Source organism: Canis lupus, chromosome 10, assembly GCF_003254725.2.
Source record: "Canis lupus dingo isolate Sandy chromosome 10, ASM325472v2, whole genome shotgun sequence".
Classification (NCBI taxonomy): Eukaryota; Metazoa; Chordata; class Mammalia; order Carnivora; family Canidae; genus Canis; species Canis lupus.
The window spans coordinates 44077596-44091714 of NC_064252.1; the positions used below are offsets into that span (position 1 = coordinate 44077596).

At 42.3% G+C, this 14119-nt stretch overlaps 2 protein-coding genes across 13 annotated transcripts in view; one reads left to right on the forward strand and one right to left on the reverse strand.

The window, feature by feature from the left end:
* Positions 1-9161, forward strand: part of REV1 (REV1 DNA directed polymerase) — a 96972-nt gene extending 87811 nt beyond the window's left edge. For 9 of the 10 annotated variants that reach the window (XM_049115456.1, XM_025464079.3, XM_025464087.3 and 6 more), the window contains 9 exons: positions 2604-2706; positions 4068-4233; positions 4472-4674; positions 5831-6064; positions 6669-6789; positions 7534-7754; positions 7865-8021; positions 8327-8429; positions 8757-9161. In XM_049115456.1, the coding sequence (XP_048971413.1) occupies positions 2604-2706; positions 4068-4233; positions 4472-4674; positions 5831-6064; positions 6669-6789; positions 7534-7754; positions 7865-8021; positions 8327-8429; positions 8757-8868 (1420 nt within the window). In that variant the 3' untranslated portion in view covers positions 8869-9161. Of the gene's footprint in view, positions 1-2603; positions 2707-4067; positions 4234-4471; positions 4675-5830; positions 6065-6668; positions 6790-7533; positions 7755-7864; positions 8130-8326; positions 8430-8756 lie in introns of those variants that run through there. The other variant, XM_025464090.3, reaches the window with a different exon arrangement.
* A 220-nt stretch (positions 9162-9381) lies between these two features.
* EIF5B (eukaryotic translation initiation factor 5B) overlaps positions 9382-14119 on the reverse strand; it is an 85753-nt gene continuing 81015 nt past the window's right edge. For all 3 annotated transcript variants that reach the window (XM_025464122.3, XM_025464117.3, XM_049115458.1), the window contains 3 exons: positions 13080-13218; positions 11150-11311; positions 9382-10807 (listed from right to left, as the gene is read on the reverse strand). In XM_025464122.3, the coding sequence (XP_025319907.1) occupies positions 10700-10807; positions 11150-11311; positions 13080-13218 (409 nt within the window). In that variant the 3' untranslated portion in view covers positions 9382-10699. The remainder of the gene's footprint in view (positions 10808-11149; positions 11312-13079; positions 13219-14119) is intronic.

The following is a 14119-nucleotide window of genomic DNA, read 5'->3' on the forward strand; positions in this document are numbered from 1 at the left end:
TTTTCATGTGGTTTTCATGAGCCAATAATGATATTTTTATAGTAGTTTGTGAAAAGTGAAGACTGTGAGAGGGACCATAAAGCATAGGCAGTTTACTCCTGGCCCTTAACAGAAAAAGTTCCAAGCCTCTGCTATAGTCCCTATTAAGTGGTACTCCACATTCCATGATTCTGTGACCTCTTGTCAAAGCTACGTGGCAGTCATGTGCTGCCTAGACTCTGATGTTCTAATACTGTAGAGGAAGGACACATTTTTTTTTTTTTTTAAGGACACATTTTTAATTGCTTATCAAAGAGCCACAGGTACACTGAGATCTGTGGCTTATTACATAGGGAAAGTTTTCTTTTACACACACACACACAGTCCCTTGCACGGCTTCTCTTCCATTGCCTGTTCCTGTTTGCACGCCTCCTGGGGCTGACCACATGTCCGCTACAACCACATTCCCTTCTTTGTGGAACTTGTTTGTTCTGCACTTACTGAGCATCTTGTTTTGGTTTGTTGGCTTTTTTGTGAACTCCCCACTGTGTCCCCACATTCCCTTCTCTTGTGTTTCAGCACAAGTTAATCAACTGGCTTGATCTTTATTCTTGGACTGCTCTCTTGGGGCCCCCAGTATGCCAGTGCGATCTAGATTAGTTCAAACCATACTGCAGAGTGGGGGGCACAGGGTATCCCTTTTCTGTGATTGCCACAAGACCCTTGTTTCCTGGATTCCTGGTGTCATTCTGCTAGTACCTAGTGAGAATGAATGAATGCATGGGTGTGAATTGTTTTGAATCTGCCTATCTGCATGCTCAGTAGTTCTGAAGTTACATTTGCTTAGACTCCATTGTCACCTTTTTCTCAGGATTACTCTTGAGAAGCTTAGTGCTTTTTTTTTTTCTTTTTTTTTAAGATTTTTATTTATCTATTCATGAGGGAGAGAGAGGCAGAGACAGAGGCAGAGAGAGAAGCAGGCTCCACGCAGGAGCCCAACTCAGGAATGGATCCCGGGTCTCCAGGATCAGGCCCCGAGCTGAAGGTGGCGCCAAACCGCTGAGCCACCCGGGCTGCCCGTTTAGTGCTCTTTTGATTGCCTATTCTGTACAGATTGTTTTTTCTGGAACTTTCAGAACTCTAATTCAGGGGCTCTTAAATTTTATTTGGCCTTACTGTGCCAGGTAACTTCGTCAATATTAGTTTATTTCTAACATTTTAAACTTTTTTCTTAATTCTTTGGACATTTAAATATGTTACTTCACAGATGCCACATTCTCTTATCTCTTAAATATTCTTCTATTTCCTGTGTAATTTTTTCTCCCAATTCTTCTCTTTTGACTGCTTTTATATTAGCCGTTTTTCTTCCACCATCTGTCTGATAGTTCGTGGCTGACTGTTCATATGTGAACTCAAGTTTTATTTGGAACCTCTAGATTCACAGTGGGACACATGGACCAATGGGCGTCATCATAGATGAGTGGTTGAAGGGCTTGATCTTTGGTTACCACAACCAGCTGTATCTGTGGTCTTTGCTGTTAAGGCTTATCAATAGGCCCCTTGTGGGATCTTCCCATTTGCTGCCTGTAGTTGGTGAGCAGATGTGAAGACGGCAGCTAGCATTCCAGTTACTTAATAGGAAGAGCCGTCTGAGTGAGAAGAGTGTACATCTTTTGAGTGAGGTGCCTCCCATCTCCCTTGGCCACGCATGAGGTCTCCTAGCTCTCAGCATCGACATCATCCAGTGTATAGTGCATCCTACAAAGGAGGGGGTTGGCCACACATGCACATTCTCCATCCCTCCCCTGGTACCTGATATCTCTAATCACCGAGTGTTTTTGAGGTTCTGTAGCATAAATTGGCTTATTTCAAGTTGGCTCTTTGCTTTAGGCATAGCAGACATATTTGGTAACTTAGTATTTACGGATTTGCTTTCAGTATGTAAACTATGATTAACATTTTTCCTCAATCTTGTCTCCTCTCCTACTTGTATTTTAAGACCATTTTTAAATCAATTTTTTGAGTTTATGCTATTTATTTTTATTGTTTAAGAGTTTATGCTATTTAAAAGTCATTTTAAGATAGTTTAGTGGTGTTCTGAAAGGATATGAAGATAAATGCATTAAACCACCATGGTCTACTAAAAATCTTGCTTTCAGTAAAGTTCTTCTGTATTTATTTGTGTGAAATAAAGACAGGGGGATTCATCATTCTTTCATAGCAATCTCAAAACACTATTTACATTTATGTTTTAGTAGCAACATAATATTGTTATTTGTATATATAGGCATTAACTACATCTTTTTAAAAACTTTTTTTCCAATTTGTTTTTAGTTGGCCAGGTCTTTTTTGTCTCTATTTCAAAGTCCCAATGTTCTATATGATTTTTCTTTTACTCCTTGCTGTCTGTCAGTGTAGTTAATTTGTGATTATTGGCTTCCTTGAAGGAAGACTATCTCATCTCATTCATTTTTAAGGATTATATATTGGTACTTAATTAAACTTTGTTACTTTCTTTATGACTTTCCTATACATCTTTAAACCATGCAGTACTTGTGAGGTACCAGTGAATATATAGGAGGTAGCTTTTGTTCCTTTAAAAAAGTGAATTCTATCACTTACAGGACCGTAACTCTTGACCAGGCCACAGATAGTGCAAAGATAATTGGAAAAGCTACACTAAATATGTTTCATACAATGAAACTAAATATATCGGATATGAGAGGGGTAAGTATATAACTTTAAAATTCTGACTTTCTTTCTATAATGTTTTTCTCATTTAAGGCTTGAACTAAGAATGGCTTGGGGGGGGGGGCAGACGGTTTATGTGCATATTTTCAGCTCCTTTAGAGTAATACCAGGAAGATAGAAACTGAAAAATTCTTGACTTTATCATCTGACCTGATATTTTTCAAATCTGTTCTGAAAGCTCGTTTTGTTTCCTGCCTAGAATAATTTTGTACCTTGAACTTTTACAGATCTTTTAATTAACCAAGGGCTTATTTTACATATATTATCTGCTTGCTGTTCTCACTCCCCTAGAAGTAGATGGGACTGAGGAGTGTAGAACTACAAATAAATCTTATACCTTTAAGGTCTTTTTTAATCAAATTCATTCTTCTGTCTCTTGGTGCTCCAGAAGGAAGTATTTACCACAGGCACACAAACATGCCTTTGGGACACGTTGAGAGGGTATCAAAAATGTAAAAACCTTAATTTTCTTTCTTTTTTTTTTTTTTTTTAAAGATTTTTTTTAATTTTTTTTATTTATTTATGATAGTCACACAGAGAGAGAGAGAGAGGCAGAGACACAGGCAGAGGGAGAAGCAGGCTCCATGCACCGGGAGCCCGACATGGGATTCGATCCCGGGTCTCCAGGATCGCGCCCTGGGCCAAAGGCAGGCGCTAAACCGCTGCGCCACCCAGGGATCCCAAAACCTTAATTTTCTTAAGGATGAACCTTTGTAGTAGGTTCCGTGTGTGTAGATGTACGTGAATGAAAGGCTTTCATTTGTTATTTCATCAACTCACTGGCTTGGTGTGGCATTTTTGGAAGAATTAAAGAATTACTAAGCCAGACACGATTAAAACTTCTCCTGAAATACTGTTATAATAAGGCTTTCTGGTGGTGTGGGGGCACAGTTATCTATGCCTGGGGCACTGCCCATCCCACCCTACCCACACCCATTTATTTGAAAAGTATTTTAAACAGAAAAATGATAAATGAAGACTGCAAGTAGACCACCTCTTATAGAGGTCTTGTGGTTTTTTTAATGTTAAAAATGTAGTTGATTAGAACTTCAGTGGGATATAAAAGTACTAAACTTTTTTGGATTTTTTATTTTGAAGAGATTGCAATATACTTGGATAGAATTGGATACCCCAAGATTGAGGTGAATAACTGCTCACTAGCTAGTTAGTAGTTTTGGTAAAAAATCCTACAGAAGGCTGTTTGAATGTTTCCACTAATCTTTTATTCTAGAAATAGGATCTAGAAGATCTTTTTAAAAAGAGCTGAGAAGTTTGCTTAGTTGAATTCATATTCTAGCTTCACTTTTCCTGGAACACATTTTCACTTCTGGTTCTAGGTTGGGATTCATGTCAATCAGTTGGTTCCCACCAATCCAAACCCTTCTGCATGCCCCAGTCGCCCATCAGTTCAGTCAGGCCACTTTCCTGGTGGGTCACACTCTGTCCTGGATCTCTTCCAAGTTCAGAAAGCTAAGAAATCTACCGAAGAGGAGCACAAAGAAGGTCAGTGGTCATCAGTGTGGTTCTTGTTTTGGTGCTGCTTTTATCCTTAGGCGGCCTAATAAGTTAATTCAAGAGTTGTCTGGCATGGCTCTATGTGACTCTTAAAGAACACATTGACATTCTGGATTATGATGAATCAATAGTATAAGTTCATTTTACTTAGTGTATTAAAGTAATCCATATTATCCCATACCTAAGGATCTGAGGAAGCTATTTTATGTATTTTCTATACTTTCAGTATTTCTGGCTGCTATGGATCTGGAAATATCCTCCGCCTCTAGAAATTGCACTTTCTTGCCATCTTTTTCTACACATCTGACATCAAGTGTCAGTCCAGTTACTAGCAAAGCCGAGTCTTCAGGGAAATGGAATGGTCTACATTCTCCCATCAGTTTAAAATCAAGAATTAACCTGAGTATAGAGGTTCCGTCACCTTCCCAGGTATGTTTTTATAGTTTTACGTATGATTTAAGTGCAAAAGCAGACATTTTTAGTTAGTATAGGCAAGAAGGGGAGAGGGCTACCTGTTAGGATAGATCAAGGGCAGATCACAGTGTTACCAAATTCCAAATGAGAAATATCAAGGTAGGAGAAAGGTGGTGCTTTTGGCAAAGATCTGTGACTCTTGGAAGTTGTAGAACATGGTTGCAAGCCAGTTCTGCAGACTGCCAGTCAGTAACCACTTTACCTCTTTGTAGTGGCAGTAATCATGTGGATTTAACTCTATTCAGCAATACAGCTTTGGTGGTGAGTTGTAGGGGCCTCTGCCCAAGGTTTTTCTTGCAGCATTTGCAAATGGTTGTCTGTAGGGTGAACGATTTTCCTAACGTAAGCTAGTAATTCTGTTGGTGTGTGCTGTAAGTGTGGAACACTGTTGGAACTTTTGCTTCTTGCACGGTAAGATAGCACTTTAAGCTATATTGGGAAAGTCCATTTCCCTGCTCCACTTCGTAGTAGGAGGCTGAAGGAAACACACATGCTGGCTGGCTGTAAGGCTCAGAAAGGGACACTTGATACTTTTGCACTGGGTCCCGGATGCTAGTGAGTCATCCGAAAGTAGTTGTTCCTGGCAAAGTAGAACGTTGGCCTAGCCAGCTTAATGGGATTCCAGGTTTCTAAATGGAAGTGCACAGGTGCACAGAGGAATCTGGTATGTAGTCTAGAGAAAGGGCGATTTCCACAATCTCTCTTATCTAACACAGTATTGTCAGAACCAGATTTATTTGTATTTGGGGGCAGATAGTCTACTGTGTGAGAGGTAAACTTCTCACCCACGGCTCCGCGATCCCACTCCTAGGTGTTGGCCCTTGCCCCCTGGGTGGGGTCCAAGATACGAGGTTGACACGGGTTTGTGGGGTCTGGGCTTGTGTGTGGACTTGCCTGATTGGCGGTGCTGCCTCCCCAGACTTCACGTGTTGCTACTACTCAGGCTGCGATATCAAGAGGCCAGCGACCTTCCGAAAGTGCTGCTTTGGAGGGTTTGCTTTCCTAGCCTGCTCCGCTGAGCCTCTTGCTTATTATCCAGAATGTGCTAGCATTCAGTCCTAACCTCCTCTCTGAGCATGCTGTGACTCCAGACTCGTGTGGGATCTTACAGCTCGACCAGTCTGTTCTAGAAGCACTTCCGCCTGATCTCCGGGAGCAAGTAGAGCAGGTCTGTGCTGTTCAGCAAGGAGAGCTGCATGGCGACAAAAGGAAAGAGCCAGTAAACGGCTGCAATACAGGAATTTTGCCACAACCAGTTGGGACGGTTTTGTTACAAATACCAGAACCTCAAGAATCTAACAGTGATGCGGGAATTAATGTCATAGCCCTTCCAGCATTTTCACAGGTAAGTCAAACTACAGACCTTCTACCCTGACTATGCTCACCCTTCCTACTGCAGCCCAGGACCTGTCTCACTTCCGCTTTTCCTTTGGATCCTACACTCCCCGTAGCTTACACCATATCCACTGCTACATCATCTAAAGGACAGACTGGCAGAGAAGAGGGAGCATGTGGTATGTGGATGCTTACAATCTCCACCCAGACGTACAACACATTGTTTCTACTTTCTTGCCCAGTGGTGACCATTGGGCCACACTTGAAATATCTGGGTAGAGATCTGTAATTGTAGACTAGAGACACTAAGACAGTCTTAAGTTTAGTGTTTAAAAAGATACTGCCCGTGAGCCTGTCTTCTTGTGTTTTGCCTTTCGTTTTCTAGTAATGCTACTTATCCGGATGGTTCTGCTGTGGTTTGGTTTTATTCAAGTCAGTTCTTAGCTGTAAGTTTTTTTATTCTCACCCTAAAACCAGGATACAGTGAGCTTCAATATTGAGGACCTTTCAAGAATTCACACAGATCAGAGAAATATGATTTGAAAACAAAATCTGTTTTGTGAAAAATAGAGCATCGACTCCAGTTTGACTTTGAACCTTCTCTTTCTCACTAGGTGGACCCTGAGGTGTTTGCGGCACTTCCTGCAGAGCTTCAGAAGGAGCTGAAGGCAGCTTATGATCAAAGACAAAGGCAGGGGGAGAACACCGCTCAGCAGCAGCCGGCCACCGCGTCAGGTAAGCCCGGGAAGGGACCTGAAACAACTGAAGACAAGAAAAGAGATCATAGGGTGTGGTTACTGCAGCAGGTAACAGCTGGAGTCTGAGCTGCTGGTCCAGCTAAGAGCTCTTTGTATTGAAGGGAACGAGTACATGATGTGCCAAGTGTTGTCACAGTCCTGGCTGGATTTGTATCTAACTTCTTGACTGGAAAACACCTTCATTTCAGAAAAAGTCTGAATTATTACCAGAAATAGGTTGATATATCAAAGAGTGTAGGTTTAAATTTTTTTTTTTTAATTTATTCATGATAGACATAGAGAGAGGCAGAGGGAGAAGCAGGCTCCATGCAGGGAGCCCGACGTGGACTCGATCCCGGGACTCCAGGATCATGCCCTGTGCCAAAGGCAGGCACTAAACCGCTGAGCCACCCAGGGATCCCAGCAGTGTAGGTTTAAAACAAAAAATGTGGAAGTGTCTGAACAAGCATTATAGTATGGCCTGAACTGTTATCCTTCACCTGTTGAATTTCCACTTAATCCTGATGGGCCCCTCTTTAGACTAGATTTTAATAGGTGACGAGCACAGATAGTGGGAGCCCTAGAGCCTGCGCTTATCGCCAGGTACTGCATCCCACAGTCTTGCTAAGGGGCCTGTGTTGGGATGTGTGCGCGCATGCATAGGGGCTATATTTAAGGAGGAACAAGAACTTGTATTGTCTGAACATATTTTGTTGACAATCTCACGTTCGTATTCTTACAGTGCCAAAGAATCCATTACGTCAGCTAAAACCGGCAGCAGTGAAAGAAAAGAAACGAAACAAGAAGAAAAATCCCATCAGTCCCCCCAAAAAGATCCAGAGTCCTTTGAAAAACAAGTTGCTTAATAGTCCTGTGAAAACTCTGCCTGGGGCCTGTGGGAGTCCTCAGAAGTTAATTGATGGGATTCTAAAACATGAAGGTCCTGCTTCTGAGAAACCTCTGGTAATAGTTTTCATACTCTTTAAACTTTGACCTCTTCTTTTACCAGATTTTAATGTTGTACTTGCTGTTACGTAAATACAGCACTTTTTATCGTTTGTTTTCTTTAACAGGGAGAACTCTCTGGTTCCACTTCAGGTGTGCCAGGCCTCTCTGGTTTGCAGCCTGAGCCGGTTGGCTGTGGGAGACCCCCAGCACCAAACCTGGCAGGAGCTGTTGAATTCAGTGATGTGAAGACCTTGCTCAAAGAATGGATAACTACCATTTCAGGTTGGCTTGGCCGGCGGGACAGCCGCAGACTGAGATATAACAACAGTTCTAGATTTTAGAACATGAACAGACTCGACTGTAGAAATGGAACTCATTTTTCTAAATCTGGTAGGCTAAAACCAGCCACCCTCTAACCTTTCAAACTCTGGGGCCAACTTTGAAAAGTGCCTTAACTATAGACCATTTGTTTGACGGCTCTAAGTCAGTGGGAGAGCTTAATAGAAATGCGAGTCTCCTTTATGCCTGCAGCTAGCTGTCTTTAAAAGGAGGCTGGTCCTTACTTGAAGTTTTTCCCCCCTCTCTAGATCCAATGGAAGAAGACATTCTGCAAGTTGTGAAATATTGTACTGATCTAATAGAGGAAAAAGATTTGGAAAAACTGGACCTAGTTATAAAATACATGAAAAGGTAATTATTCGATATTTTTATCAGAACAAGAAAATCAGGCATCTCACACAGCTACTCGAGGGGAAGCAGAGTAGCTTTTACACTTCTGGGCGGGATACTCTATGTTTTGGATCCCAAAGAAATGCCATAATACAATCAAAAGATTGTTCCCCTGGAGATTTATATGGCTTAAAACCATAGTAGGTACTTTTGGAGCATTCTAGGGGTTTGGCCAAAATTGGTTCTTACATAAAAACATTAAAACCCTAAAGATTTATGTTCAGCTGATTCTTGTGGGAGGAGGAATCCATCATCTTACCTGATGTCTTTTCTTAACCCACCTTTTAGGTTGATGCAGCAGTCGGTGGAATCGGTTTGGAACATGGCATTTGACTTTATTCTTGACAACGTTCAGGTGGTTTTACAACAAACTTATGGAAGCACATTAAAAGTTACATAAATATCACCAGGGAGCCTGGTGCTCTCTGCTAGCTGTGCCATAAGTGCTTGTGAGGTATTTGCAAAGTGCATGATAGTAATGCTTGGAGTTTTTATAATTTTAAAATTTTGTTTTTAAGCAAGTGTTTTGTACATTTCTTTTCAATAAGTGCCAAATTTGTCAGTATTGCATGTAAATAATTGTGTTAATTCTTTTACTGTAGTATAGATTCTATTTACAAAATGTTTGTTTATAAAGTTTTATGGATTTTTACAGTGAAGTGTTTACAGTTGTTTAATAAAGAACTGTATGTATATTTTGTACAGGCTCCTTTTTGTGAATCCTTTAGGAAGCAAATCCTGCACTGCTAATTCTATTTAAAGGCTGAGGAAACCTACAAGCAGACCATTGTTACAGGCTCCGTAGTAAGCTTTGAAATTCCTGAGAGGTCCCAGACTGGGATTCTACTTGTTCCGGGTAAAGCCTCTAAATAATCTTATCACTCTTGTCCCCAAGCATGAACACAGGAGCATGTTAAGAAAATCTTCTTTACTTCTTCCAAGTGGAGGGATTTACACATTTTAAATTAGAACACACACATAATTGAATAATAAGGTTTTCCTGGGAAAATGATGTCCCACAGATGTTTGAGCGGTCTCATCTCTGCTTCTACCATCCCTGGAGAAGCTTCAGTAGTAGTGAAGAGTGGTACAGATTTTCTAGATTATGCTATACCATAATACTTGAAAAATATAATTTATAATCCTGTGCCAGTGAATACGTGGGGACATTTCTTCAAAACACCCCACACTGCCCTTAGCACTGTGCTATATACATAGGTAGTCCAATATGAGAGATCTGTGACCAAAATTCATCCCCCCACTAACAGATTTCTTGCCGTGGGGAAAATTTCATGTGGACTTGCCACACTCTTCGGGAAAACTAGCTAAATCCAATTACTGCTATCAACAAATCATGATGTCTCCGCAACAGCTTAGGAGCACTAAGCAAGCCCCAACAGTCCCATCAGCTCCCTACTGACTGCCCCATCAGGGAACGTATGCATGATAGGATTTTCTAGGACAAACTAGACCAAGATTGATGTACAAAAATTCTAACACTGACGTGTGCTGGCACACAAGGTATTACATACACCAAAGCTGATGACTCGTGGAGAGAAGCTATGCTAGCATGGAAGCCTAACAGCTCACTGGTGGATGTCTGTTTTCTTTATTGGTAGTTCAGAATTGTGCTGATTACAGTGGACTCTCAGGACTATACAAGCAGTAAATAGCAGCCAGCTACGCTTTACACCATGGTTTCACACAAAGCAGATAAAGAGATATCAGAGTGCCTAATTTTCTATTTTAAAAAATTCCTAAGGGCATAATGGCAGAAGAATGCTGGAAAAAAAAATCACCGTGGGAAGGGATATGCATAAATAAAGAAGTATTTCTTACATCAAAAAAGTCCCATGAATCACAAAATCTGCAGAAGCTTGGTTAATCAAATACTGCAGTACTGATTTAATCAGTATAAAATCGAAAGAGCTTTAGATCTGTAATAAAAATCCAAATTTGGGTTAGGGCAAACTTTAAAACAGCAGCCAGTAGAGAAGGGTCGGGAAAGGAGGGGGCAGGTGAACAGGCACGTTGGAACTGTGGGGACATGTAATCGACCACTGTCAAACCAGTGTAAGTTTCTTGGTTTCTCATGGAAAACATTTTATACACCTATTTTTCTCCTTCCATACTTAAGTTCGTCAGTGTCCAGATACATCCGTCTTGTTTTTCTTGGTGATTTTACAACATAATATTGCATTTATTCCAATTTCCTGCCCCATGTGGAAAAATTAGATGATTTCAAATACTTTCTTCAGCTCCACAATAAGCTGCCAGTCACTCTTCTGCATCTCATCTCTGAACCAGTCCTTGAGGGCATCGATGGACTGCCGGCTGATCTGCAAGCCCAAGGCACAGACAGGGTCAGGAACAGGGTAACCGTTACATGCCGAGGACAAGCACGGGGCCTGTCACCAGATACTGCCCATTAAAAAGAAACCTTAGCTAAGATTAAATGCAGTGCTCGTCTGCCTATTTGGAGTAGTGGACTGAGGCGGCCCCTTCCTCAACAAAGCCAGGGCCCCCTCACAGACCTGCCCCAAGCAGCTAATCCTCTCAGAGTGCACAGGTCCAAACTTCCAGCCCTCACAGCTAGTGCATAAAGGTAGCCAGAGAAGAGTTGACCCCCCCCTCTTCCCCACCCCTTTCCTAAAATGGGCCACTTTGAGGAAGACACTTACCTTACTGACAAGAATGTCTGTAGCTTCAAAATGTCTTCCATACATTTTGGGAGATTCACCAGGGATAGGTTCTATTTTGACACAGACTTCTTGTCCTTTTTTTGCGACATCCACTTGTTTATGGTTTATTTCAATACTTGTTACTATTCCAATGTCAACAAACTGTAAAATAAGAACTGCAGTGTAAGCAGAGGAATCCTGCCAGTCACAGGCACTGCAACTGGACAGCTGAAATAAAAACTGGAGCAAAAGAGCCAGTTTAAAAGCCCTGGCTCTGTGACCTTCTCTAGCACTCATCACTGCAGTTTTCTCACTGGGAAACTAGGCAATGACACCACCACATCCCCCCTGGCCTTCACAAGATGGCTGTGAAGATCATGTGCTTTAGACAACCTGGGAAGTGCCCTGTCAGTCCAGTGTGGCTTACTACTACTGCCTATCCTTTCACACTACAGGTGCCATATTGCGAGAGAATGGCAGGCACTATTCTCAATTAGAAATGAGCTTGGAGTGGGCGGTATGGTGAGCAAGGGGATTGGGGATTACGTCAGGGTGGCAGCCAGGGACACATCACATGGGGTCCCATAGGCTGAGGTTAGAGGATCAAAGTTGTGAGTGGTCTGAGCTTAGTGACCATGCAGGAGAAAACCACTCCATTGCCTGCCTTGTGAAGAGATAAAGGAGAGTAAGAGTGAAACCAAGAGCTTTGATGTGGACAAAGCCACAAATAATTGCTGCAAGCAAATGTCCTTAGTCCACTGAAATGGTATAAAAGCAATGGCTCCTGGAAGTAAGTCCTAGTGCTCAGATGACTTCTAAGTGCCATTTCCCACTAAAGGAACCAGGTGTGGGGCAGTGAAAGTACTAGATGAGCCCAGAACAGCTTGCACCATAAAGGAAGAAGATGCTCCACGTGCTGTGTGTTAAGTGCTGAAGTAACCAGCTTGAATGGGCTCCCGCTGACCAGAATGGAGAACTGGGGTTTCAAAAATACTAGTACTGGATGGTAACATCAAATTTTATTTTTTTCAAATTTTATTTTTAAAAAGTGACTGTGTATAAGGTACCTAATGAAAAGTTGGGGGTGGGGGTGGGGGTGGAGGTGGAGGGTGGGGATCACAATGTTACAAACATTGTATAACTGCCTTAGGCAAGGATTACCAATCACTAAATCTACCAGGATACAGACTGTTGAAACAGGATATTCACAGGTACTCAAAGTGCCCCAGAGATTACTTAGTGATTACAAAGGGAGACAGATGTGTTTCTATTGGCAGTGCTGAGGCAACAGCACCTTCCCCAGGAAAGGAAGATGGCATCACCACAGTAAGAAAGCCTGTGTGACAGGGCAGGAGGTGCTTGGGAACACCTGCGCATACAGTATCTGTTCCAACAACTGTAACTTCTGTCTAGTGAGGAGGAAACCATCAGACAAATCCAAGTTGAGAAATAATCTGCAAAACAACTGGACTCTACAGAAAGGATGGGAGGGGCTATTCCTACTGGGACTAAAACCTGTAATAACCAAAAGCAAAGCCCCTTGAAGGGATCTGGGACCGGATGGGCAGGTGGCATTAGGAAAGACATTTGGGACAACTGGGGAAATGTGAGAACTATAAACTACAGGACATTAACTCAATTTTTCTTAGGTATGACGCTAATCTCAAGGGAAGGAATGAGTGTTGGTTATTCTATAAACTTTTCCCCAGCCTTGAAACTTTAAAACATTTTTTACAAGGGCAATAATTCAAAGTACCTTGCAACTTTCATTTGCTGAAGCAATAATACTTGGTGCTAGGAATCAACAGTGGCACTTGTACTGAGGTATAAAACAGACGGTGACAAGCTGAGCTTGTCGCCAATCCTGGACTCCCCCCGTTTTACGCCTTTAAGAGACCATACTTGTTTTCAAAGTACAACGAGAACTTACATTTTTGCTAGGGACGCACATGGGTGTCCCCTGTTTCACCTGACCTGCTTCCACAGTCACTCCCATCACTATTGGGTCTCGAGAATTAAAAATGTACTGGGGGAGGATTTTCATCTTGCAGGGAAATACTGCTATATGCCTAAAAGGAAAAAAGAAAACCCAAAAATTATGAAGCTGACAAAACCACTTAAACATTAAAAACAAATACAAGTAAGTATGAGGCTTCTGTTGGATAAAAGCAATACCCCCCAGGGGGTGCCAGAGGAGCAAGAAAGACGCTGCTGACAGTGGTCAGTGGTGTCTGTTCTGGTCCAGGCCACCTGCCTGGAATGCTTCATCCCCTCACCATCTTCTTCCCTTCCCTCCCTCCATGCTGTTGCTTCCCAAGTCTTAAAAAAGCTGCCTCCCTGGAGCACTGAGCCCTGCCCCTAAATTTAGATGGGAGTTTAGAACCTTGATGGAACCCACAGGCAGTCTCCTGGGGACCACAGACATGGAACAACAGCCACTTTCTCCATACCATGTCCCCCAATCAGGTGATCCAAAAGGCCACTATTTTCCTGCTTATTAGCAAGCATGTGCTCAGAATACTTTCAGTGTCTAGCAGTCTTCTCTAACCAAGTCTTTTCGTTTCCAGTTTCATGATTTTTTTTTAAAGATTTTATTTATTCATGAGATACACCCCAAAGAGAGGCAGAGGGAGAAGCAGGCCCCATGCAGGAAGCCCGATGTGGGACTCTATCCTGGTACTCTAGGATCATACCCCGAGCCGAGGGCAAACGCTCAACCGCTGAGCCACCCAGGTGTCCCAGTTTCATGATTTCAAGTGAGCATATCTCAATCTCCTAACACTCACCTGGCAATTCTACTTTAAATATGTAGCCCAAATTGAGCCACCCTCTGTCTTACCTGGAACACTGGGAGCTCAACAAGGGCCTTCATGGACTCGCTGAGATCCTCCTTAAAGGCCATACAGAGTCCCACCAACTTCTCTGACCCCATCTCCTACTGCTCCCCATCATTCTCAACGTGGCTGCTCC